General features: G+C 44.4%; 1 protein-coding gene across 1 annotated transcript in view; it reads left to right on the top strand.

The window, feature by feature from the left end:
* The window catches only part of SNX29 (sorting nexin 29), a 1,754,850-nt gene that overhangs the window by 156,148 nt on the left and 1,571,973 nt on the right, over nt 1–26,729 (top strand). The window contains exon 5 of the mRNA XM_086941425.1: nt 11,468–11,648. Within this exon, the coding sequence (XP_086797551.1) occupies nt 11,468–11,648 (181 nt within the window). The remainder of the gene's footprint in view (nt 1–11,467; nt 11,649–26,729) is intronic.

Here is a 26,729-nt window from a genome sequence, read left to right as displayed (position 1 = left end):
TGATATTTCTGTGTTTTCATGTTCGGGTCAAAATAGTATTTCACGTCTTCTGCAGCAAGAGAATTTTCCCACTGTATCCATTTTGGATCTAATGCCACCGTTTTTAGATTAACTGGGCTTAATAACGCATCAAGGGCTGATTCTGCTGTATAAACAGTAATTCTTTTGCCTTGGGCTTGGGCTCTTTCTTTTGCTACAGCAGTTTGAACCGCATTTACAATATTTTCTGTAAGACTGGATGTTTTTTCAGCTTGTGTGTACAAATGTGATTTGTAAGCTATTGGTACTGTTTCTCCCTCATTAGAGGTCAGGTACGTGAATCTGCATCTTCCTGGGATGACTCGGATTACAAGGTTGCGTGTGTTGTTGCGAGTTTGTAATTTTGTTTTAGCTAACATGTCTGTTTGCAATGATCTCAAAAGTTCTGTGTGTTTCTGAGTCCAATTGATTGGTTCAAAATCAGGTTTTATTAATTCATAGAGAGGTTTAACCCTCTGCATAATTTAGAATGTAAGTTCTTCCGAAATTCAGGAAACCTAGTATTGATTGTACGTTCTTCAGCGTTTTTGGTGCTTGGATTACAGCGCACTTCTCTAAGAAGTTGTCTGCTAGGATTTTGCCTTCACATGATAATTCATATCCTAAAAACAGGACAGTTAGGTGGGCAATTTGTAACTTTTTAAAGTTGAATTTGTAACCCTCTGCTGCGAACCCAAGTATTATGGTGTTCACTCTTTTCAAGTGAGTATCCAGGTCATCATCTGTGAGATAGATGTCATCAACCTAAGATAATGCCTCATCATCATATATTTGTAGTAACTCTGTTACCCTTGCTGAGAAAAATCCTGGGCTATTCATGAATCCCTGTGGGAGTCAACAGAAATTTTTCTGTGACCCCATTATTGAGAAAGCGGTTAAATACCTGCTTTCAGGTGCAATGTTTTGACAAAAGAATCCATTAGAGATGTCTAATGTTGTTTTGTATTTTTTGCGAATGATGTTATTGATTAGTGCTGCACTGTGTGAGTTTTGTACTGCAAATGTCTTGCAACATGGGTTAAGGTGTCTGTAGTCCAAGACTAGACGATATGAATCGTCTGGCTTGGAGACAGGAAACAAAGGATTGTTCATTTGAGAGGTGCATGTTTTGATCACCCCTTGGTATTCAAGTTGACCTAAGATCTCCCTGACTTGTTTTTTTAGCTTCTTGCTTAATTGGGTACTGCCTTTGTGCAGTGGGTTGACATTTTAACTGGATTTTATGAGGAGGGGAGTCCTCATCCCATCCTACATGATTTTTATATAATGCAGGAGCTTGGGCTACTGCCCATTTTCTTGCATATGTGTATTTTCTATGAATTGGAATATGATTTGAGAAGGCAGGCATAATCATTTCTTCGCCATGAGGGCACTCCCTGACAAACTCTGGTGGCCAGTCTTTCTCAGCTAATAGGATGTCATAGCCTTTTGAAAGGTTATCCCAAAACAGACCTCTTACTTTCCTAGTCTTATCTCCCTCTATACGCAATGTTATTTCGTATATTTTATGAGGTTTGCTAACTCTGGTATCTGCAGTTTCCACCTGAATGTATTCATTCGTGTCCACTGTCTCCAGATGATTCATCAGGATCTTGTGAGCTATTGTCACTTCTGCTGCGCTGTCTAGCATTGTCTGGGCCCACTCTCCGTTTTTCAGCTGTGTCCTCAGTATCCTCGGCATATTTGATTATTTTAATACTGGCTACCTTCTTTCTTGGAAATTGTAATTTTTTACTTTGAGCAGGTTCCTTGTCTTTGGACTTGACGTGCTCTTCCCTGTGTTTTGACCGTCCTCTTCTTTCCGATTTCTGCGAGGAAGTCTGAAAAGATTGAGAGGGACGTGTATCAATATCTTGATATCTATCAGGCTTTTTCAAATTATCCCTATTTCTAAAGTTGTATCTTTTCTCAGAGGGCTCCCTCTGGGGAGACTTATGTCCTTGGTCCGGAGATCTTTCTCTCCGCCGAAGAGACCTTCCTCTGGACTGGAATCTTTTTTCTTTGGGAGTGGATTTTTTATTTCCATCCCAGCTCTTTTTTGGAGTGTTTAGATTATTTTTAATAAATATCTTTTCAGGATTTTCAGTTAGTTGGGGTTTTACCGGTTTCCCACCCAAACTATCTTTACCTAGTTCTTCATAGGATTTTTCTATGATTCTGGCAAGTTCAATTGGTTGGTCTGCTATATCTGTTTCTTTCAATTTCTGGCAGATCGCCACAGATGCTGCTTCTCCTTTTATGTTGGCTAATAATATAGCCGAGACCTGCTTGAAGTCTTTCAGTAATTTCATACCCAGATTTAAAGCAGGTTCTGGACCGTATTCATTTTGAATCTGTCTTAGTACATCTGGTATTACCGCCATGGACGGAACACCATGTGTTTTTGTGTAAATGGAAGCAAAGACTGTGCCCCAAGTGTCACAATCCTCCACATGCGGTGCGATCCCCATTGGGGATCGCACCGGAAATACTGGAAATACTGCCTCTATTTGAGTTATCTTTTGTGCTAGCCAGAATGGAATTTGTTCCCGTTTTGCGGGTGTTTTACCAAGACATGATTGTATGTTCTGTGGTGTAATTTTGTTTGTGTTTCCCTGATGAGGGGTCAGCTGTGGAATGTTAATAGCTGGTTGGACTGTTGAAGTCCGCATTATATATTGGATTAATTGTCTATGTATTTTAATTAGTACTTTTAGCTGGGCTAAAAGTTCCCGGTCTGACATTTTTTCGATGTCTGGATGTGGTGTGTCGCTGGCTAGACCCGGCCACGTTGATCCTGGTCTACCTAGTGGACCGAGACTGATGATGTGATTATTATGTTTTAGGGCGCCTTTAAACCAGAGCAGGTACTCTTGGTATTTTAATGGGATTTCAACCTCCTCGAAAGGAGTGTATTCATCTGGAGGTTCCTCTATTTTGCAATAGTGGAATTCGTGTGTTACAGCGTGTGCTGCTGGAAAGTTTATCCATGAATAGAATACCTCTGTCTGCCGATATTCATGGGCCTCTACCACGAATATGACTGTACCACCTCGTGATGTCAGTCCGTTTTCTATAAGTTTAAGAGTTATAGTTTTTCTTATGTTGACCGGAATGAGTATAGCATTCGGATCATTCTGTAGGAGACTCGTGTCATCCTCTAGGAGTCGAGCTGCTATTCTAGCTGCCTCCCTCTCGTCTTCACTTTCCCCCATTTTACTGGCAGAAAGGTTTTTGTTGCAGATCAACTTTCAAGGAAACAAAGATTAGGTGCACAATATTTTGGAACACTGTATCCTTCAACGTTGACTATACCAAAAACTATACATAGGAATCTCTTCCTACTAAGTTCCGGTGGATTTTAACCTCTTACCCACTCCAGACAACTTTTGGAGTATTTACGGGAAAAAGGGTCTGTGTGAAAAAGCACGACTGAGTTACTCTAACGTCTTGCGTTAGATTTATCGCCTTATCAAACGTTGGGCGCCATGTAGTGTAGTTCCTATATTCCCAATAGGCTCTGCGCATTGGAATAATATACTCAGCAGTATAGACTGAGGTCGACTAGGTCTCTACTGACTATATTAGACTTAAGGTTTGCCAGCTAGCTCAGAGGTCACTAGAAATGTTCTCGAATAAAAGAGGAGGAGTTTAACCTCCTGGATAGACAAGAAGGGATTAGCTTCTGACAACCATATAACATGACAACTTTGCTCCCTCAGAATAAGAGTGTATCTCTAGAGTCTTGTGAAAACAATAGACAGCTATTTCACTCAGTCAGAAGCGCATACTTAGTTTCACCAGAGTGCAGAGAAAAGAGAGACGGGCGTTTTCAATAAAAGGTGTAATTTATTGAACAGTCTTCTTTCTCATGCAAGAGAAATGAATTGCCATAATTGCAATACTTAATGTAATGTAAAGTGCGTACAGTAAAAGGAGTATTATGAAATAATACTGTAAAAGCATTGATATGGTTTCTTAGCCATAAGATACTTTAAAATGGATAAAATCTATACATACATATTTACATTGACTAACGTACTCAACTGGTGCTTCTAAATACGCCTACCCCGGTGTACCTGACCTAAGCCTAATACGTGGGAAGGAGGAAGTAAGTAGCAGTTTAAGTTAAGTTGGTTTTGCCAAGAATCTGACTCAAGAATTCTCTTTAAGGGTTTAGTCAGCTCCGTACCTGGGTAATAGAATGCAGGAGGTCTGGTATCTCTCTTTCATTACTCGATATCCCAGCAGCCCGCGAAGGCGGCTGAGAACACCGGAGCTGGATTTCTCGGCAGGAGAAAAGACAGCGTCTCTCTCAGTGCGTCAAAAGGGAGGGGCAGCGTCCGTGGGCTCTCGCATCAGCTGGGCTCTCGGGCAAGTAGATAGCTGCTCGGCTCCAAAACCACCACAGTGTGTTTGCTTAAGGCAACGTTGGTATATTTATACCTGAAAGGTGCCGGGTTTGACGTAAGGTTGAACATAAGACGTCAATGAAGATGTCACTAAGAACTGGCAGTTCTTACAGTGCTTCACAGCAGTTCTAGGACGAAATCAAAACAAAAGCAAACAGGGATTTCCAGGTTGCTGGAGGTTTGGTTTGTTTAGAGAACTCGTTGTGCTTTCTAGGAGTCGATGGGAGTCGATGGGAGTAGCCGTGCTGTGCTTTCGACTGCATGGGCTATTACTAAATATTACTAAATATGGATATGATTCTTATGCCTTTATAAGGATATAGATTGTTATAACCACATAAGGGCATACATCGGGAATATCGAATTAGGGTCCTAGATAGAAACACAACAACATCATTCTGGCTTACTAAGTCATCGCCCTGGTTATTCCTCTAACTTGTGTCAAGAGACTTCATAGACATGCGATATTAATTGTATTTTCCTAGGGGGATAAGCATGTGATGTAATCTTCTGTGGAGTGCAAAAAACCGATGGATTTAGGCCCAGATCTCTGTACTGGGGTGAATGTATGACATTGTTCTGCATTCTGTCGATCAACTGTGGTTTTTGCATTTGTCACCCCGAGTAGGATGGGTATGCTCAGACGTGAGTCCCATGCTCTCTACACCACTGGATTCAAGCAAGCCGGGCTGAAGACGGCTGAAATGCCAGAAACCAGTCCTCGGAAGCTTGTTTCCGGTCCAGGGAAAGCATGGCTTGGCAGTTCGGGCTGAACTGTTCCCATGAGGCACAGGGTCAGACTGATTTGCATATGGGGGTGGTGTGGAGTGCAAAAAACGATGGATTTAGGCCCAGATCTCTGTACTGGGGTGAATGTATGACATTGTTCTGCATTCTGTCTATCAACTGTGGTTTTTGCAGTAATCTTCTTTGGAAGCATAATAATTATCACAAAGTACCTTCTTTTACACTCATTCGCTCATATCACTGAATAGATCCCCAGACTAAAATAACATATTCCAGCCAGCACTGTGTTATAATGGTCTTCTCAGACATTGCTATGGACAACAGTTCCAAATGTTTAAGGAACGCAAAAAAAGAACAGGTAGTGCCAAGAACTATGTTGATTGCTTACACACTGAAAAAGTCTCTGGGCACAAATGTGGCAGCAGATTTCCTTGCCCCTCCCTCTCTGCCAGCCCCTCCCACTCCCAGGCCTACTTATGGAGGCCGCTGCATGGCCCACAGCGAGTATCCGCTGCCCTCCTAGTCATGTGAGCCGCTCCCCTCTGCTGCTGCACTAGCTCTCTCGCTTTGAGTGCCTTAAGCCCTGAGAACGCCTTCATGATGCTGGTTTGGTTCCGCTGATCTGCACTCCGGACCCCTGTGTAAATTGCGTCTGCCTCACCACTTGCCACTGGTATTTGTGTTTGTGTTTTCATCATGGTTATTGGCATTTAGTGTTGTGCTTACATTGTGGTAACTCCAGCTCCTTGCCCTCATTCTGTATTAAAGCTATAAGGAACAAGGGTCCCTAAGCGTGTGTAAAGAAGAGTTATACTCTGGTGCACAATAATAATGCCTAGGGAGGATTTGATCAAACATTGGGTGACTTTTGATTTTACTTTATTCTTGATGTCACAAACCCATTCTTTTGCCTGTGTGTTTGTGCAATACATGTTGTTGTGCGCCCAGTAGGGTTACACACCCCTAAAGAACCAATTTTAACTTTTATACAAATAAACTAATGTTTAATCGAATTCTCCCTGGGCATTATTATTGTGCACCAGAGTATTACTCTTCTTTACACAGGCTTGCCTTGTTCCTTATAGCTTTAAAACATATCTTGGTCCCTAGGTGTCCTTGGGTTTCCCTTATCTGGTTGAAACACTTATTTTGTTTTGAGCATTTTTAAGTCCATTGGTAGTCTCTTCAGGCTATAGTGCCCTTGCAGTATTGTTGTCCAGCCCCTCATGTCGCATACCTGCTCCCACAGGTTCCTGCATGTTTTCTGGCCCCTGCCCTCCCTCCTCCCTGCCAGCTCATCTGACCTCCCAGGACTACTTATGGAGGCCCCTGCTCCACCGGTGCGCCAAATGTGCACCAAAGACTAGTCCATCTGCGCCTGGACCGTACCCAGCACCAGGACCCCCGGCCCTCCTGCCATCCACCGCTACAACGCCGGGGAGCTCCTGGCTCCTTCCACCGCTTCTGGGGCAAGGTGAACAAGACTCGGTGGACACAGACCCTCAGTACCCCCCAACCCAAAGCTTCTACAGACCTCCACCAGGCCATCCAGAACTTCTCCACCTGGATCACCAAATACACTGACAGTCTCCCGGCTGAAACCAGCAAAAGCCAACAAAACCTCAAAACATGCCAGTTGGTACACCCCAGAACTCAGAATCACCAAGCGCAACTGCTACCGACTTGAGAAACAATGGCGCCTTACCAAGAACCCCTCCCGTCAGAGCTGCTCACAAAGCAGCCCTCAGCAACCACCACCTGCGCATCAAGGAAGCCAAGAAAATACTTATCAATGTCCGTATCTCTACCATGACCAACCACACAAAGAAATTCTTCAAAATAGTCAAGGAGTTCTCCAACCCAACATCATCAGAGAACACCATCCACCCCTCCCTAGAACTCTGGGACACCCCCTCGGACTACTTCCACAGCAAGATTGCCACTATCTACAACAATTTCGACCCCCAACCCACCATTCCCAACCCCAACAATCTCAACCACCAAGCACACACCAGGCAGATGATCCCCACCTGGTCTCCGCTCACCACCCAGACCACTGCAACCATCATGTCTTCCATCCACTCCGGGGCACCCACTGACTCCTGCCCCCACCATCTCTTCAACCTCGGAACCAACCCAATCAGCATGGACCTCACCAACATCCTTAGCACCTCCATCTCCACAGCAACCTTTCCAGACAGATGGAAACACGCAGCGGTTAGACCCCTCCTAAAGAAATCATCAACTTACCTCAGCAATCTAAAAAATGATCAACCGATCACCCTGCTCTCATACCCGGACCAAAGTACCTGCGAAAGCCATCAACCAACAGTTCAGCGAATACTTGGAACAAAACCACCTACTCGACGCCCCACAATCAGGATGCCATGCCAACCACAGCACTGATAGCACGCTGATCGTTGTCACAGACAACATCAGAACTCTCCTCGACCGCAGTAAGACAGTGGCCCTGATCCTCCTGGACCTCTCTGCTGTGTTCAAAACCGCCTCCCACCACACCCTCATCAACAGACTCTACAACATCAGCATACAGCAAAACACCCTCAAGTGGATTGCCTCTTTCCTTATGGGACACATGGACTGCCTCCCTTCACATCCGCACCCAAGGACATCATATGCGGTGGACACCAAGAATCATTCCTCATTCCCACTCTGTACAACAGCTACATGCCCCCTCTTGCAGACATCGTCAGATCCCACGACCTCAACATAATCTCCTACGCAGAAAAACTGTACTATTCTTGCTCACGAGGACCCTCTCCAACACCAAAACAAACCTCTACAATGTCATGACCAACGTAGCCAACAAGATGAGAGACCACTCCTTCAAACTCAACTCTGACAAGATGAAAGTGCTGATCTTCAGGAAGAACACCTCGGCCTGCGACCACTGCTGGTGGCTCGCAGAACTGAGAACTATGCCCACACCAACAACAGACTATGCCCGCAGTCTTGGCATCATCCTTGACAGCCAACTGACCATGAAACAAGTCAACGCAGTCGCCTCCTCCTGCTTCCACACTCATTGCATGCTCTGTAGAATCTTCAGGTGGATCCCTGTCAACACCAGAAAGACCGTCACTCAGGCCTTCGTCACCAGATGCCTCCACTATGGCATTTCTTTCTACATCCGCATCGCCACCCAGCTCCTCAAAAGACTCTAGACCCTACAAAATGCAACAGCTAGACTGAACCTGGACCTCCCCAAATGGACCCACATCATGCACCACCTCAGAAACCTCCACTGGCTCCCCATCCAGATGAGATGCCAATTCAAGATCCTCATGCACGCCTACAAAGCTCTACACGATCATGGACCGTCCCACATCAACAGTTGACTGAATTTCCATCTGCCTGCAATACACCTCCTCTCTCACCCGCGCACAATTCTCCCCCCCCCATCCGTCACTGTGGTGGCTGCTCCTTCTGCTGCATCGCTGCCAAGACCTGGACCGACTTGCCCCTTACTTTCGAACAGCCCCTCCCTGGCGGTCTTCCGAAAGAAACTCAAGACCTGGCTTTTCGAATGAGACACAGCACTTTCAGTACCCAGATACCCCTAGGGGTGACAGTGCTGCACTCTATAAATGCTGATTGATTTGTATGACATCTAACTGCCATACTTTTGGTGCACTTCCTGTGCCAACTTACTATGACCTTCCTGAAAAGATAAATAAGCCGGCTGAGTGCAGCCAACTTCACCTCATGTTATAATGACAGAACACATTGATTGTGATACTGAAAATTGGAGGAGTCAAAAATGTATTCATTATTACATTCAGTTTTTGATTTCTTACAGTAATGTTATTTAGATGCTTTTTTGCACACAGTACCTTAGTATATATTGCTCTGACTGACTTGCTCGTAAGGCCAAGCTCCCAAATGTGAGAAGGTTTTATACTCATTAAAATCTGATTACCTCTGATCCTCCTGTTTGGGAAGTGCTCTAACTCAATGACACCTCACTTCAAACATCATTGTGCTTCCCAAAAACATATTCTCAACGGCCATTCAGTAGTGGACTTGTGGACGAGTGGCTTAGTCGAAGCCAAAGTCGCTTCTGGGGCCAAATGGCTAATGATGAATTGAGCTTTGGAATGGTTAGTGGCAAATTGATGTATCAAATTAAACTGTAAGACATGGTTCAAAATAAGCAGTTATCCAACAAGTCTGTAAGCTTCAGTGGATTGTCATCATATTTAGTTTTAGTTTGAGCCAGTTGAGGGGGGCTGTTCCAAGAAAAACCTATCCGAGCCTGACTCTTCTAGCTAAAGCGCCATTTTTTGTGATGAGAATGTAAACTTGAGCAGTTCAGGCTTTCAGAGTTTGCACTGTAGCACTTGCCGCTGGTGAGACTTTCAACCTGGCAAGTGCAGGTCTAATGAGACGTTGGTCTTGCATTTCTTGGTATAAAGACAAATATGGCTGTTTCCTTCTGTTAGGCTCGCCTTTGTCATATACAAATAGGACCAGAAAAACAGTGCAGACCTTATGTCATCTTGCAGTATAAAATCCCGATGAGATGGCATAAGGTGAAGCTTTAGGAAGGAAAGCTCTGGTTAGAAATATTGATATGGAGAATCTTCAAGCAGCCGGATACAGAACACAGTAGAATCCAGACGGTAAGGGTGACTAGAGAGGGACAGCGGAAACGAGCAGGACTTGCTAAAATGCAAATAAGAAAGGAATGCATTATGAATAACCCAGATGCAAAGGTTAGCCATGTTGGAATGGCAATGAACCTGTTGTATTCTGTAAAGGAAGTTCAGTAATATCACTATGGCTGAAATCTCCATGAAGATTGCCAGGAATCCATCCTGTGACGGTAAGTTCCTAAGATAAGTACACCAAATATGAGTAAAGGCGTTGGGACAGTTGTGATTAGTGCTGTACGTACATTGACACTGTGAGCCATGGCTGTGACGAGCCCAACACACTTCCACAGTATCTGTCTTTTACAACCCATCCTTAGCAAAGTGTGTGTCACATTTTCTTCACTTGCATGAGGGCCAGCGGCATCCTACCGGTGCTACTGATTGTTAGAAACAGAAAAGGTGATTCTGTGATGTAGGAAGCTGTATTGCTGGTACATATATACAAGATGGAGAAGGGACGTGATAGTCATCTTTTACTTTGTGATAATGTAAGCATAGATTCCTGGCATCACTGAGTATTACATAAATAAATACATAATTGTTTCTTCAATTAATTGGCTTTTTGAAAAGACCCTTAGGTGGTTGGTGGCATACACATCAATGACTCGCTTTGCTAATACCAAGCTGTGTATTTTCAAATGTTATTTAGTTTCCATAAGAAAAGAAAACACACAGGGGCAAATGGGTCACAAGCATCAATTCATTGACAATTAGAACTCAGTATTGTCCCGTAGTTGTACCACCAGTATACAGTTCACATGTGTGAGAGACGAGTTGGCAGTCAACTGTAACCAGGATATTAATGCTACAGTTTGCACACATTGAAGATGATTACAAAATGCACATACTTCTCAAACTCCAGAAAGACCCAGACAGATGCAAAGATACCCAATAACAAATCTACTCAATGCATGAACATTCAGGCTTTGCCAGATTCCAGCACTGGATCATTTCCCTTCCTTAATCGGTTTGTAAGGAGAGTATCACAACATTCTATGGGTAAGAAGTGTTGGGGTGCAGATTAGCAAAATGTGTCTACCGCATCTTGCAATTATTCAGGTCCCACCATCTGTCCTCCTCTGTTGGGCAGGGACCTCTTTCATGATACTGAGTTTAAGTAGCGGTGTCTCGAGGCACTTCTTGTTGTAGTCACATCCATCCATAATTCAGTGGAGCATTGGACAAGAAGTATCAGGGAACACAAAAAGTATATGTTTTATTTTTTGAGCAAACCATCAATCACCCTTAAAAATCTTTCTGATCAGACATGTAATGATTAGTTGATGCTTATCCTATTTAGTAGAAGGTGTTATGTCTCTCATGAGGCCTGGTTTAAAATGATTAGTGCGAAATAAAAAAGGGACGCACCATTATCTGATAACGTTTAGAAATACCAACACAGTGTAATTGATTACTATACACATGTCTTTTTATGATTTTTTCAGTCATTAGATGATTTAAAAAAAACATTTTAAACAATTTGAGAGTGGGTAATGTAGTAGTGTTAATTCCAGAACTCGGAATCTAAGCATTGCAGTATAATGGTAACATAACCCATCAAGTGAGGTGAGAATAAGGGCAACGGATGGCTGTTCATTATGTTTCTCTTTACAGACCCTGTATTCTGGTGCTATGTGAAAGAAATCCTGAATAAACATGAATTACAGCGATTCTGTTCTCTCAAGGCGATCACAACAGATATTGGGAGAGGGCGAGCCTGGTTGCGATGTGCTTTAAATGAACATTCCCTGGAGCGATATGTACATATGCTTCTTGCTGATAAAATTCAGCTTAGGTAAGATAGTTCAATTTGTACTATGTGTGAAGGAAGATAATGATTTTCATGAGTAGGAAATACTGTAAACAATATAGAAAAATTAGCCTATCACATTTTTCCTCATGCCTTTCCTACCACTGTAAGATGTATCTGGCCTCCTGACTGTCACCACATTGTACCTGCAAATCATTTTGAAATAATTCTCCTTCCACAGACATCCTCACAAATGATATTGGAAAGACAGGACACTTGGAAGCAGTTGCCTTCTGTGTTTGGCATACTTATGCATGGCACAATGACCATTGGGAAGACTGCAGGCTACCTTGCTACTTGTTCACACATAAATAGTGTCAGTGTGGAAGCTTTCCCTCATGACATTATATAGTAACGTGGTGTATAGAAGCTGTTGCTGAGCCTTGCAATTTTAAAGTAGTGGCTAATTTCCTGAGATTTGTTCTGACTCCAACAGGTTCCTCCTGCAGCCCCAGGTGTGGAATGGTTGCTGGAATGATCTGAAGGGGTTATGTCTGATCTGGCCCTGGAACTGTATCAACATGGTAGATTGAAACCAGGTACAGTCAATCAAGACCCCAAGGGATGTAAGGGCTTCATGCACTAGTGGTCTGACATAGGGATGTACCATGTCCCGCTTGTGTTGTTGTTGCCTAGTGTATTGGTTTTTCACATTTACCCACTTCCTAGCCAAGATATCCAATCCTTGATCATAAGTGACATCATTACACCTCCCATGGGTTGTTGTTGATAGTCCTGCTACACCAGCAACTGAAAGTCTCTAAGAAAGTTTTGCTTTTAACCTCTCATACCAGCTAGGAAACTGAATCTGATGAAAGGTGTAGAAGAACTTGTCAAGAACTGTTCAGTTGTTTCAGTCCCGTTTGTAGAAATGGGTCGTGGAGCGTATTTAATCTTTTTGAACTATAGAGTCAGGAAACGTTTAAAAAACATTCTACAGACAGCCCATGACAGGAGTGAGTTGTGCTAGGAAATCTGCTTTTTGGAATGTCCAGAGGTTATTCGTCTTTTGACCTGCTGGATAAATACCTATGTGTCCAAATTAATATTACCCATATTTTAGTGACGCTGTATCTTGGGAGAATATTGACAGGTGTACCCTTTCATCTTGATATAGTTACATTGGACCCATTTTAGGATGTTCTATTGCAGTAGTCCTATCACAAACCTCTCAACGTCTTAGAGCATATCACTGTGTGTGAGGAAGTGGCAGGTCCTCCAATAAGGAGGCTTAGTGCCAAGTACAACCTGAGGCACTTCTCCCTGCTCCCAATCCTTCCACTAAAAAACTAAAACGAAAGCTGCTAAGCCTGCCATCAATGTCCTGGGGACAATTTGTACCCTATAATGGATATCCGCATTGCAGTGCCTCGAAACACGAACTGGAAACCCACTCTATGAAGATGTTTCCAGTTCACATTTTGTGCCACAGTGTTATTTCAGTTCTTCACCAGGAGGCCATGTGAAGGGGGCCATTATGAGGTTCCGTGACGATTTGAACCCGTGTTTTCAACATTGTCGTAAATACATAATTTTGGTATCAGTGAACCGCAAATGATCCATTTAGCATATCCTGGTGTTTTCGCTATGCTACGAGCAAGAGTACTCCTGTTACAAACACATTTCCGATCTACCCGTGGCATCCATCTTAGATCATGGCAGCCATTTTGTGTTTCTTGCCCTCACATAGACAATGGACACGCAATGACCTCTGATTACTTCATTTCGATTAAGGACACGTAGGCTTAGCCGGCGATTCACCTCTCTAGTGACACGTGCACCTTAGAACAGAACATGGCGTGGCTGCATGACTCGACAAAGGCTGCCTCCTCTGCCTGAGGCCAGTCCTGCTATACTGGTTCTCGTGTTCGTTGGCCTGATCATGATTAGGCGGCCGAAGCTGGTAGCCTTGCCCATTTACGACCCACAAACATCTCTTATCCTGCTTTTCTAACTTCTGCACCTGGCTCTGCTCCTTTCCTTCTGGGCCTTTATTAGGGGGAGGTAACGAAATTTACGATGAGGCGGTCCGGCTCTTGAATGAAATGTTGACATGGGATTGTGATGGAATAGTGGGAACCCCTCTTCGTAATGTTTGACATCAGATATTATCGACGATTCCTGTGCAACGCCAAATATTTATTGTTTAGGACACAAAGGTTTGGGAATGTATTAACATTGTGAAGAATTTGCCTGAAGGCCAATATTTAGTATATAAGGAGCAACCCTTCTTGTACAAATCGAACAGGCTCCTAGATACTGCCCGTGTGTAGTTTCTGTGACTTCTGTGTCCCTGCAGTAATAAACCTTTGGTCTTTGACGCCACCATCGAGAAGCCCGTGTTTCTGTTTATTTGTGCACCGAGACAGGTAGAACTCCGGGGTCTTCGGGTGTTATCCCTGACACCTCTGGACGGAACCAAAAAGTCCAGAACTCCAATTGGCGCCCAACGTGGGGCGACGTCATTCGGTACCGGTCCAAAAGCCTGAAGAGTTCGAGAAGCTTCGTGTGAAGATTCCTGAGGGAGGCGCCCCACTTCATCGATCCCGGCATATCGCAAAAGTGGCCCGACGTTCTCTTCCACGAGGGTTCCCGTTCAGGACGGCTGCAGTGGTCCGTTGCCTTGACCGTCGCCCTGTCTTGGACCCGAGGTGCAGTCCTTAGTACGGCGAGACGTGACGGGTTTCTCCTTGGTGACGTCTTCAGTGCCTCAGTTAAGTATTAAGTGGTTGCTAGTTGGTTGCTTCGTGAGGGTTGTTAAAATCCTTTTAGTTCTTGGTTTGGTTTCGTAAGATTATCACTGGTTGTTCTGGTTACGATAATCTATTGGTTTAGTTTGGGTATCGATACATTTGTTCGCTTTTGGTAGGCCTAAGTTCTTGGTTCGAGTGCACATTTTTGTTTGTGTTTGTTCGTTCTGTGTTCCAGATTACAAAATGGTAAGTCGGAAAAATTGTATGTTGTCGTGTTTTGGTTGCAACAGTGATTCCCGGTTGGAGGACTCATGTCTGGTTCCTCCGATTGGAACTCCTCTATATGATCTTTATTGTAAACACGGTGTAGGTCCTATATCTTATAATGAGGTGTGGGTCCGATATACGGAAAAAGACGGTGTCCTTAGTTGGCCACTGCATGGTAGTTTTGAACCCGAAGTCCTGGACAAATTAGAAGTGAAATTGTTTAAGAAGAAAGCCCGGCCGGCAATGTTTGATTCTTTCCGTTACTGGCGAAAAGAATCTAAACAGAGAGAAATTAAAAGGTTGAAGAAAGAACAGAAAGAGCAAGAGTTGACTTTAGAACAGGCTGCTAAGCAGCTGCAAGTCAACGAGTCTGAGAAGGCAATAGAGGTGGCTACTAGAGAGCGTAATTTAGCAATAGACAAGTGCTACCCTGCCTTGCCATCGAGTACAACTAAGATAGTAGAGGACCCCGAAAATGATCCTCTGTTGTCTTACTTGTTACGGTCACCCCCACCGTATGCACAGGGTGCTACGGCTCCGCCTGTACCGAATGTTCAATTGCCGGTTGCTGGACAACCTGGTATTCCTGCTCCTGCTCCCCTGAATCAAGTTCCTGTACCTCCTGTGGTCAATGTGAATGTTCCTTCGGTACCCCCTCTTCCTGGGTTGCCGGCTTCTTTGCCTATACCTGTATCACTTACACCTACTGTTTCACAAGCTACCTTACCTGATACTCCTACTGTTCCTGTCCTATCTGTTCCAACTGCTACTGTGTTTTCTACATCTGCTAGTATTATGACTCCGCTTTCTGTTCGTCGAAGAATCACTGATTCTGTCTCTAACATTCTGTCTCCCTTCTATAAAACTTTAATTAAGACTCCTACTTCTGACTCTGTACAGAGACGTAGTCAGCTCCCAAGTACTGAGGAACGGGGAATCTTAGATTCCACGGCTCTCAGATGGATTTCGAAGAGTAGGAGATATAGTACTAGAGATGTATTAGATACATTTATGCAGTGGAATGAACCAACACAACGATATGTGTTCGACGAGATGTGCTCTCTTTTACGTGAGGAATTAGAAGAAGATGACTCTGACTCAAATTTAGAAGAATTAATTAGTGTTCAAAAAGAGTTTGCTGCTGGTATGATAGTTGGTCAGAATATAAAGGAAGCGATGGAACTAATTTTAAGTTATAGGAATGATCCATCACTCCGTTCACCAAGGGAGTTAGAGAAGAGTAGTACGAAGCAGAATCGCCAATATCCAATGAGGGAGGTTCCACCAATTTGGCGTGAAGCTGTGCAAGCTGACGCACTAAATGGTGTTGTTGCCGCTCCGGCGCAATTCCTGAGAGTGTGGATACACATTCCGTGGAAGCGAGCCGAAGTGTTAGCAGTGAAACAGGCCTTGCCAGATCCGCGTAAAAATCCTGCCGGATACTATAAGGAGTTAGCGCAGACAGTTGAGGCTTGCGTAATGAATCTAGCGGACATTGACATGTTATTTGGGAATGTAGTTCCGCAACCAATTTGGGCTAAAATTCGTAAAGAGAATCATCCAGTTGCCCTAGGTGGTGATTGGGCAGCTATCATTGCGGCAGATGGTCAACAAATAGGTGGTTCCAAACCCGAACCTCTAATTGCTAATCTTCCAGGTAGAATAATTGACTTAATGAAGACTCTGATGCCAGCATTGCGCGTTAATTGGGACAAGTTGTCCGCATGCAGGCAGAAGAAAGACGAAAGTGTCTCCGACTTTTTCACGAGGTTCGAAGAGACTTTTGTAGATCACAGTGGTCAGGATATGAGCACAGAAGGAGGACAGAGATTGTTTGTCGATAAATTTGTACACAATCTGCTACCAGAGCTCTGCAATAAATTAAAAGATTCCGAGAGTGCGTGGGCTGTCTCTACAACTGCGCAAATACTTGCAACTGCACAGTATTATGAAAATAGGGATAAAGAGGAGAAAGAGAAATCAGATAAGAAAACGAAAGATTTAAAGACTAAAGTTCTTTTGCAACAGGCATATCCGCCTCGCATGAATCAGGATAATGCACAGCAAGGGTCATATCAAAGGACAGATTATAGTTCACCGAGGCCGCAATATCAGTGGAACCAGTGTGCCTACTGTAAGAAAGAGGGTCATTATAAGAATGACTGTCCAATCTTAGCACAGAATAACGCTGCAGCAGCTCAGAGAGGTTGTGGTGGTTTTGTGCAAAATTCTAGAGGTCGAGGACGAGGTGCTATGCCTCCACAAACAAATGATCGCCCTTCTAATCACTTTGATCAGCGAAATGGACAGTCTGCTCAACAGAATAGATCTCAACAGTATCATGTTGAAGACTATTGTGAAAATGATGAGGGATTTCAGCAAACTGAATACTAGGACAGCCATGGACAGAGAGAGGGAGTAGTATCAGTTCCAGTGGATCAGAGTGGGCCTTATGTCGCAGTAGCAACATCAGGTGTAGTCGAACCGTTTCTGTTGGATACTGGTGCCGCAAAAAGTTGTATCATTCATGCGAAACTCCCTGGCGCACCTTTGTCCGGCTTAACAAATGTTTCAGTAGGTTTTTCAGGCGCCCCTGTTTACAATCCCGTATCTGGTCCTTTGTCTATTTCTGTTGGACCCCGTCAATTGAAAGCACCTTTGATTTTGACGACAGGTTATAATGAAAATCTGCTTGGTTTAGACTTGTTAAAACGCCTATATGCGACATTGTACTGTTCTCCGGAAGGAGTACAGCTTACGTTGGGTAAAAGAATCACCTCTCCGATGTACTTGTCAATGGATGCACTCCCGCCAGAGCTGCGTTCACTCCCTGATACTCTTTGGGCGACTGGTCCTAATGATGTAGGCCTTTTGGAAATACCACCATATGTAGTCACTTTGAAAGCAAATGTCAAATTTCCACGAATTCCTCAATACAAAATTTCTAGTGAAGGTGAACTTGCACTTTTATTGATTGTGCAAGATTTGATTAAGAAAGGTGTGGTTGAGGAAACTAGAGGAAATGTCTGTAACAGTCCTGTATTACCAATTTTGAAACGTACTGATCCTTCAAAGCCTCCAGTGTATAGGTTCCGCAGTTTCCTGTGGTTCCAGACATTACTGCATTGTTAACGTTGATTCCTGCCACAGCTGCATGGTTTTCAGTTATCGACTTGAAGAATGCCTTTTTCAGCATTCCGATAGCCGAGGAAAGCAGAGATATTTTCGGCTTCTCTCTAGGAGGTCGAAGCTTCAGGTTTAAACGTGCTCCACAAGGCTATTGTGAAAGTCCATCCATTTACAGTCAGGCATTAAAAAGCCAGTTAGATTCCTTTGTACTTCCTCCTGGTTCTGCCCTAGTGCAGTATGTAGATGACCTTCTGGTGGCTGCCGATGACAAGGAAACTTGCAAAGCAGCTACAATTTCGATATTGCATCATTTGTCTAATTTGAATCATAAGGTGTCACCTTCGAAAATGCAATACTGCTGCCAAGAAGTGACCTACCTAGGTCATCTCTTGTCAAAGGAGGGAAGGAAGTTGACCCCAGAGAAAATAAAAGCAATTACGCAGATGAGTGTTCCCCGCACACAGAGAGAAGTACGTGTCTTTTTAGGTATTACCTCGTACTGTAGGCAGTGGATCCCAAATTTTTCTCTTTTGGCAAAACCATTGGTAGCTTTGACTGGGAAAAATGTTCCGAGTCCGGTGCCATGGTCTGCTGAATGTCAGGAGAGTTTTTCTGAGTTACGAAATGCACTATGTTCAGCTCCTGTATTGGGTACACCCGATTACAGTAAGCCATTCACGCTCTATGTTCATGAGAGAGAAGGTTGCGCGTTGAGTGTTCTGACACAGAGATTTGGTGATAAACAACGCCCTTGTGCGTATTTTTCATCAACATTAGATCCGGTAGCTAGAGCGTTGCCTAGTTGTTTGAGAGCTACAGCGGCAGCTGCGGCTTCTATTCGACAATCTGCTGGTTTGGTGATGAACAACATGCTAGTGGTCATGGTTCCTCATGCTGTGGATACACTCATGAACCGAACCAAGACGCAACACCTTACCAGTGCTAGATTATCTGGCTATCACTGCTAGCAAGTCATATACAGATCAAAAGATGCAATGTATTGAATCCAGCAACATTGTTGCCGGCTAATCAAAAGTCGAGTGATTCTGAACCCCACGATTGCTGTTTCAGAACCGAGGAGGAGACAAAAGGACGAATTGATTTAAAAGACACTCCGTTGTTAGATCCAGATGGCACGTTGTATGTTGATGGGTCATGCTTTAAATTGGAGAATGGTGATGTGACTGCTGCTTACGCAGTAACGACTTTGAGTACGATTGTGGAGACTGCAAGAGTGAGTCAGAATTCTGCCCAAGCTGCAGAATTAATTGCTCTAACAAGAGCGTGTGTTTTAGCAAAGGGAAAGAGAGTGAATGTGTTCACAGATAGTCAGTACGCATTCGGCGTGGCCCATAGTTTTGGCCGTTTGTGGAAAGAAAGAGGTTTCATTACGTCCCATGGGACTAAGATTCAACATGGTCAGCTAGTTAACGACTTGTTGGAATCTCTAACCTTGCCGACTGAAGTTGCGATTGTGAAATGCAGTGCTCATAAAGCAATCACGGATGATGTTGGTCGTGGGAATGCTTTTGCTGATGAAACCGCTAAACAGACAGCTAGAAATATGATGAGTAGAATGTATGTTGCAACGTCTGCAAGATGGATTTCCGAGTCTGGAATGTGTGAGGACACAGTAGAAAGTGTGAAAGAAATTCAGAAAGAGGCGACTGAGGAGGAAAACCTTGCATGGAAAGAGAGTACGGGTAAATTGGACTCGAGTGGGTGTTGGATTGATTTGTCAGAACAACAGCGTTGGATGTTGCCTGATGCGTACGTGCTTGCAGTAGTGACGATGGCACATGGAGCAGCGCATATTAGTTCTAAAGGGATCTGTAAGATGTTGGCTCCAGTCTGGAAGAATGATGGGATTAGTAAGTGTGCAGAGAGAGTGGTGAAAAATTGTATGGTATGCCTGATGCATAATCCTGGCAAGGGAGTCCCCACGCCTGCTGGTCACTTCGCTCCTCCTTCTTGCCCCTTTGAAGTGATCCAGTTAGACTTCATTCACATGGATCGTTGCAACAACCTAAAATACATCCTAGTGGTAGTTTGTGCTTTCTCCAGGTGGATCGAAGCATATCCACTGAAGGACAACACTGCCCTATCAACTGCCAAAATCCTTCTCAAGGAATACTTCCCTAGGTATGGAATGCCACGGATTGTATGGTCAGATAACGGAAGTGAGTTTGTAGGGAAAGTTATGCAGAGTGTGAGTGCCGGTTTAGGGATCAAGCAGAAATTTCACAGTGCAAACCATCCCCAGTCTGCTGGTTTAGTTGAGGGTTACAATGGCACCCTTAAGCTAAAACTTGCTAAAATACAGGCATCCACAGGTTTGTCCTGGCCAGATGCACTACCCTTGGCTTTGTTATCCACGAGAGCGACTGTACATTCTAGAGTAGGGCTTAGTCCTTATGAGATAGTTTTTGGTCGTCCCGCTAACGTTTGGGGAGTGCCAAGGCCAAAAGAATTCTGTTCTCTGGAATATCCAATGTTGATTGATTACCTTTACGACTTGACTGCTAAATTGAGTCTTATTCACCAACAGGTTTTCGATGCATTGCCAAAGCCACCGGAGAGTCCAGGTCATCAACTGAAACCTGGGGACCAAGTCGTCGTGCGCAACTTTGCAAGGACGAAAAATCTTCAACCCAGATTTGTCGGCCCCTACCAAGTGCTGTTGACGACAAGAACTGCTATTCGTGTGGCCGGCCGCAAGAACTGGATTCACACGACGCACGTCAAACGTGTGCCCCTGCCACTTCCTTATGATAACTGGGTGAAGAAGGGAATTGGTGCCTCTGAGTTTGAACGAACACCCAGGTTTATCCCTTTCAGCGATGCCGAACTAATAACTGACACATCGAACTCTGGCTCTCCTCCTGAAACTGTTCCTTTGAATTCTAAACATTTGTCCTCTGCATCAGAAGAAACTTTGCCATCTGCGAACTTGAACATTGCAACCTCTGCTGATAATACACTGTTTCCAGATCAAACAGTTCCTGCAAAACTGAGATACAATTTACGATCTCGCAATATGGACAAATAAAGCAGGAAACTGCCTATTTTTACACATTTAAATTTTGACACTTTGCCTCCAGCCCGGAAGTTTGCTATTGTTTTATTGTTTTAAAATTGCCTTGCCGTCTGGGTAGCCGTAGGGTCGTGGCTGTGTGCCTAGTTGAATCTGCGGGGGTCAGACACAAGGTCGATCTTTCTGTTAGTTCTGGGAACTCCCAGGGCTGATAGAGGCATTTTCATCTACGTACACATCATCAGTGGTCGCGAGCGGATTGTAGAAGATGGAGCTTCCTGAGCTGCAACGAGAAAATGTAATTTATGTTCGCAGAAACAGACTTTACAGAATTCTTCATAGCAAATGTTTTCTGATGCAATGTGCCATTACATTTTTAATTGTTTTGATAACGTTGGTGGGTGGAATCGTCTTTGGTGTGAATTTGATTTTTATGCCAGTAACTACAGTACCTCCCCTTGATCCTACTGCTTCTACTGTTTCTTCTATGCATTCTTTTCACTCGTTTCCTGAACATGAGCAAGCTCGACGCTCAGAATTTATCAATAACACATTTGTACAGCTCTTGCACCAACACCAACTGGTAGTTAACACTACAGACTGCTGGGTGTGTGGCTTGATACCCCACACTATGGATAAAGGCATTCCCTACCTGGTTTTGCCTTTTAGCTATAATGGATCATTTCAGGCCTTTCAGACCATTTTTGCCTATGCCCTTGAAACCTATCCTCCGCGTCCACCACGTTCCACTAAATATAACTCTGCCAACAAAGCTTTAGTCCAGGGAATTATTGACATGATCAAGGACGTCAATAATACTCCATCTTACCCTAGAGATGAATTACGAGTATATTTGAGTTGGAACTCTACAGAGTATCGCCTTAGTTTGGGAGAAAGCAAGCGTAAAAGCTCCACTCCAATCTGGGTCGTGCCTCACCGAGGTCAGGTCTGTTTGCAAGGAAATGGGAGAAATCCGAGAGCTCAGCTAGGGAGGAGTGAGTGCGTTGAGACTTATGTGTTTCCGTCTAACTCTTCCCCTGCCTTCCTTACTGCTAGAGGTACCTACTTCATTTGTCAAGACAGAGCGTATACATGGTTGCCTGCTGACTTTTCAGGTTCATGTTATATTGCTCGACTGTTGCCTCCAACGTACACTGCTTCTTCAGACTATCACAAGACCAGAGTAGCAAGAGGTGTCTTCAGCAAGGAAGATACCGCTGGTCAGGAAGCTGGAGACTTCTTCAAAGGTTTCCTTCCGTTCTGGGGGCCTATGGCCAATAGTAGAAACATACGTCAGCTAACACGGGTAGTTGAATCTACTATTACCGAAACTGCTGGTGCCCTTAGCAACTTGACAGCTGAGCTTCAGGCGGATCGACTCATGACGTTGCAGAACCGTATGGTTCTAGACGTGATACTTGCAGATCGAGGTGGGGTATGCAGAATGATCCAATCGAGCTGCTGTGTCTTTATTCCCAATAATGCTCCAACAGTCTATGAGGCGATCTCTAAGCTACACAAGATTTCCGACTCTATACACGTAGACAAGGGAAACTGGTCCTTCATGGAGTGGTTTTGGACTCTGATATCAGCGAGGGGATGGAAGGTTCTGATGGTCATTGGTGTCATCTTAGTATTCCTATTCTCATGCTGCCTGATTATCCAGTGTGGTCCCGCTCTGTGTAGTCTCTGTGCTGCAACTTGTTTCAGAAAACCACCTGCTTTTGGAGAAAAGGCGCGAGAAAAGATGATGATACAACAACATGTCACTGACCTGATGAGCATAGAATTAGACTCTGACATAGACTGAGAATTGCCTATGTAAGGGCAAAAGGAGGGTCTGAGGTTCCGTGACGATTTGAACCCGTGTTTTCAACATTGTCGTAAATACATAATTTTGGTATCAGTGAACCGCAAATGATCCATTTAGCATATCCTGGTGTTTTCGCTATGCTACGAGCAAGAGTACTCCTGTTACAAACACATTTCCGATCTACCCATGGCATCCATCTTAGATCATGGCAGCCATTTTGTGTTTCTTGCCCTCACATAGACAATGGACACGCAATGACCTCTGATTACTTCATTTCGATTAAGGACACGTAGGCTTAGCCGGCGATTCACCTCTCTAGTGACACGTGCACCTTAGAACAGAACATGCCGTGGCTGCATGACTCGACAAAGGCTGCCTCCTCTGCCTGAGGCCAGTCCTGCTATACTGGTTCTCGTGTTCGTTGGCCTGATCATGATTAGGCGGCCGAAGCTGGTAGCCTTGCCCATTTACGACCCACAAACATCTCTTATCCTGCTTTTCTATCTTCTGCACCTGGCTCTGCTCCTTTCCTTCTGGGCCTTTATTAGGGGGAGGTAACGAAATTTACGATGAGGCGGTCCGGCTCTTGAATGAAATGTTGACATGGGATTGTGATGGAATAGTGGGAACCCCTCTTCGTAATGTTTGACATCAGATATTATCGACGATTCCTGTGCAACGCCAAATATTTATTGTTTAGGACACAAAGGTTTGGGAATGTATTAACATTGTGAAGAATTTGCCTGAAGGCCAATATTTAGTATATAAGGAGCAACCCTTCTTGTACAAATCGAACAGGCTCCTAGATACTGCCCGTGTGTAGTTTCTGTGACTTCTGTGTCCCTGCAGTAATAAACCTTTGGTCTTTGACGCCACCATCGAGAAGCCCGTGTTTCTGTTTATTTGTGCACCGAGACAGGTAGAACTCCGGGGTCTTCAGGTGTTATCCCTGACACCTCTGGACCGAACCAAAAAGTCCAGAACTCCAATTATCGTGTGCAACATGTGGGGACTGTGTGAGTTGGCAGGGCTGCTATCTGTCACCGTAGCCCCCCTCCATCTCCCTATATACTGACTCACAATGTCCAGTTATAGTGAAAGGAATGACAAACATTGATGGACGCAACTGGCCTCTTGGGCTGCCTTTGTATTGCAGAACACTGTAGTGTTTCTTGAATGCTAAGGCATACACCCAGGGGCAGCTCACCTGAAACAAATTACTAATCAGGCAAGGTCTAAAAGGCACACTACAGAAGGCAGTGTTGCAGCTGTTTCCTCAGTATGAAATATGGCATCCTAGATAGTTACTCTTGCACAGACGTTCTTCTACCTTCCTGCATTTGTCTGCTAAGTTAATTAAACATTTTATTCACCTTGTTCCAGTTGTCACCATAGCCTCCTTCCTTCATTAGGAGAGTTCTGTTGGACTTTGTTACTTCTTATTGTGTACCCCTCTCCCATCCACACCTGATCTAAGTGACGCCCGCATTGGTGGGGAAGAATTTCCCTCTGACTGAAACCACTCTCCTGTACGTGTGTCCGATTCTGAGTGATTTGTCATGCTTTCTGAGAAGTTGCTGTTGGGAATACAAGTCAGCGGCAACAGTGTATTCTGGATCAGGTGGTTCACTTGAGAAGTCTTGCATTGTGGAATGAGGATGGGTTGTTCATCAAAAGATAAAGATTCACATCTACCATAAACGCCTCTTACTGTTCATTGTTCTGTCTCATTTCAGCTCCTTTGATGATATCACTGCTATCTTTTTCCCCTATTTTGGGGGGGGGGGCTCTTCATGTTCATTCTGATATATTGGCAAGTGGTAGGGCTGTGTAGGCTCCTAATGTAGTCATTCCTGAGGGTGCATCAGGCTGCAAGTACCAGAGCTGGACTAATTGTTAGTAAGATGTTTTATTGTAAAGAATTTCTTTGATACAATTCTACTCACTGATTGGCGTATTCATGCCAATTTTTATAATGAAAAGAAAGGGGAATACTGAAATGTATGTCTCTTTCTGTCTACATAGCAATTTCTCCTCATTCTCAGTACTTTTGATAGATACTTCTAAGCACATATTCCTCACCTTTAGAATGTTCCCCAGGCACCACACTGGATTCAGACGTTTTCACACAGTGCTCCAGCGTGTCGCTAAGTGGCACCTTGTGGATCTGCTTTGACTTTGTTCTGCGCCAGAAGTGCAGGAGCAGAGACGCATGTAGGCGCCAACCCTCCATACTGTCAGTACATTTCTTTCTTTGCCTTTGAATGGATATCCGAAGCTCCACTCCGTTTTTTGTTAGTTAATGAATGATTACAAAATAATATTTTCCGGTGTGCGGGGGTTAACTATGTCCTCACCGAAGACAGTGTTAAAACTGTGCCGTGACTGCCGAAAACCGATGTCAGTAATTGACTGAGATAAGGTCTGCATCTTGTGCTTGTGCTCAGGATGTGCAAAGAATGGGTCTTTCTGCTCCTGAAGGTGGTTCGATGCGAAGCTGTGTGTCCCCAATTAAGTTGCAAACCTCACTCACCCCCGCTGCTGCTCGAGGTCAAGGTAACAGAGCCATTTCCATTCTCAAAGCTGTTCCTGTAGCAGGTTTTCTTCACGGCTGAAGAGATCTGTTAATTCAAAGTTAAAATGGAATGGGAAGCTTAAATAGTCAAAGCAGAACTCACCTTCATCCCACCACTCTCTGTTCAAAGAGTGTTCGGGAGGGCATCAAGGTTCCAATCTATCTCGCTCCCAATCTCTGCTTGAGGAGCCAATTCCATTCCACAGCTGGTCTTGCTTCGCCGTCAATTTCATAAGTCCGCGGAGGGACAAAATAAAAGATGCTCACAGTGGTCCATGTTCTGTCTGCCCTGGATCCAGGCAACTGGATGTTGCCTTGGACCTGCAGGATGCATACTTTCATGTGCCCATCCTGCAGACCGACAGACATTACCTGCAATTCAAGGTAGGTCATGAGTATTTTCAATTTGCAGTGCTTTCCTTAGTGCTAATCAACATCCCTAGGATGTTGAAATGAAGGTGATGGTTGATGCCCATCTTCGGAGATTGGGAATAACAGTTTTCCCCTATCTTGATGACTGATTGTTGAAGAAGCAGTCGCCACAGTCAGTCATAGGCCACCTTCAGATGACAATGAACCTTTTGACATCTTTGGGTGTCTCAACAATGACCCATAAGTCACTCCTGATTGCTTCAAGGACATTTCCTTTTATTGTAGCTGGTGTATATTCAGTGCATTTCTCAGCATTTCCTCCCTTGCATCAACGAGGGCTCTTGACCTGCTGGCCTCATGCATCCTGCTTGTATACTTTGCTAGGTGGAAAATCCAGATTTTGCAGTGGGCCCATCACCAATGAAACATGTCAGAAGCCATACAGGTGTCAGAGGACGCTGCTCAAGATCTAAAGTGGTGGCTGCTTGATCGCAATCTAACCAGCGGCACACCCCTCCTTCTTCCCTGCCCAGAGCTTACAGTGGGAATGGATGTGTCCCTGCTGGGCTGGGAAGGGTCATCTTAGAGAGGAGGAGATCATAGGAGCAACATAAATCTGTTGGATCTGTGGGCCATCCACCTGGAGTTGAAGGTCTTCCTGTGTTTATCAAGGGAGGGTTGATACTGATTCCCACACAAAAGTCCTCCGCCATGTGGTACTGCAACAAGTGGAGTGGGGTCTGGGTCCTATGTCTGGAGGCATTGCACTTCTGGAGTTTGATGGAACATCAGAACTTCTCCCTGATTGTGAACCAGCTGGTGGGATCTTTAAACGGTAGGTCAGATGAGCTCAGGTAGTGACGCCTTGCAGATCACGATTGGCGTTGTATCCCTTGATGACACTGGATGCCTTCTGACAATGGGGAGAGCCCTGGCTGGATCTTTTCTCCACCATCAAGAATGTGCTTTGGAGTTCCCAGGAATGCTCTCTCTTGGTAACATATATACAAGCTATTTATTTGCATTTATAAGGCGCACAGCACAGCTAGAGTGGAGCACAGGACTTGTGTACACCTTTCTGCCCCTGCCCCTCCTGTTAAGAGTTCTGAAAAAGATCTGGTACATCTGGGCCAAAGTCATCCTAATGGTTTTGGGTTGGGCCAGGAGCGTGTGGTACCCGGAA

Source organism: Lissotriton vulgaris, chromosome 10, assembly GCF_964263255.1.
Source record: "Lissotriton vulgaris chromosome 10, aLisVul1.2, whole genome shotgun sequence".
NCBI lineage: Eukaryota > Metazoa > Chordata > Amphibia > Caudata > Salamandridae > Lissotriton > Lissotriton vulgaris.
Note: the sequence above shows the minus strand (reverse complement) of the source record. Positions and strands in the feature narration are given on the sequence as shown.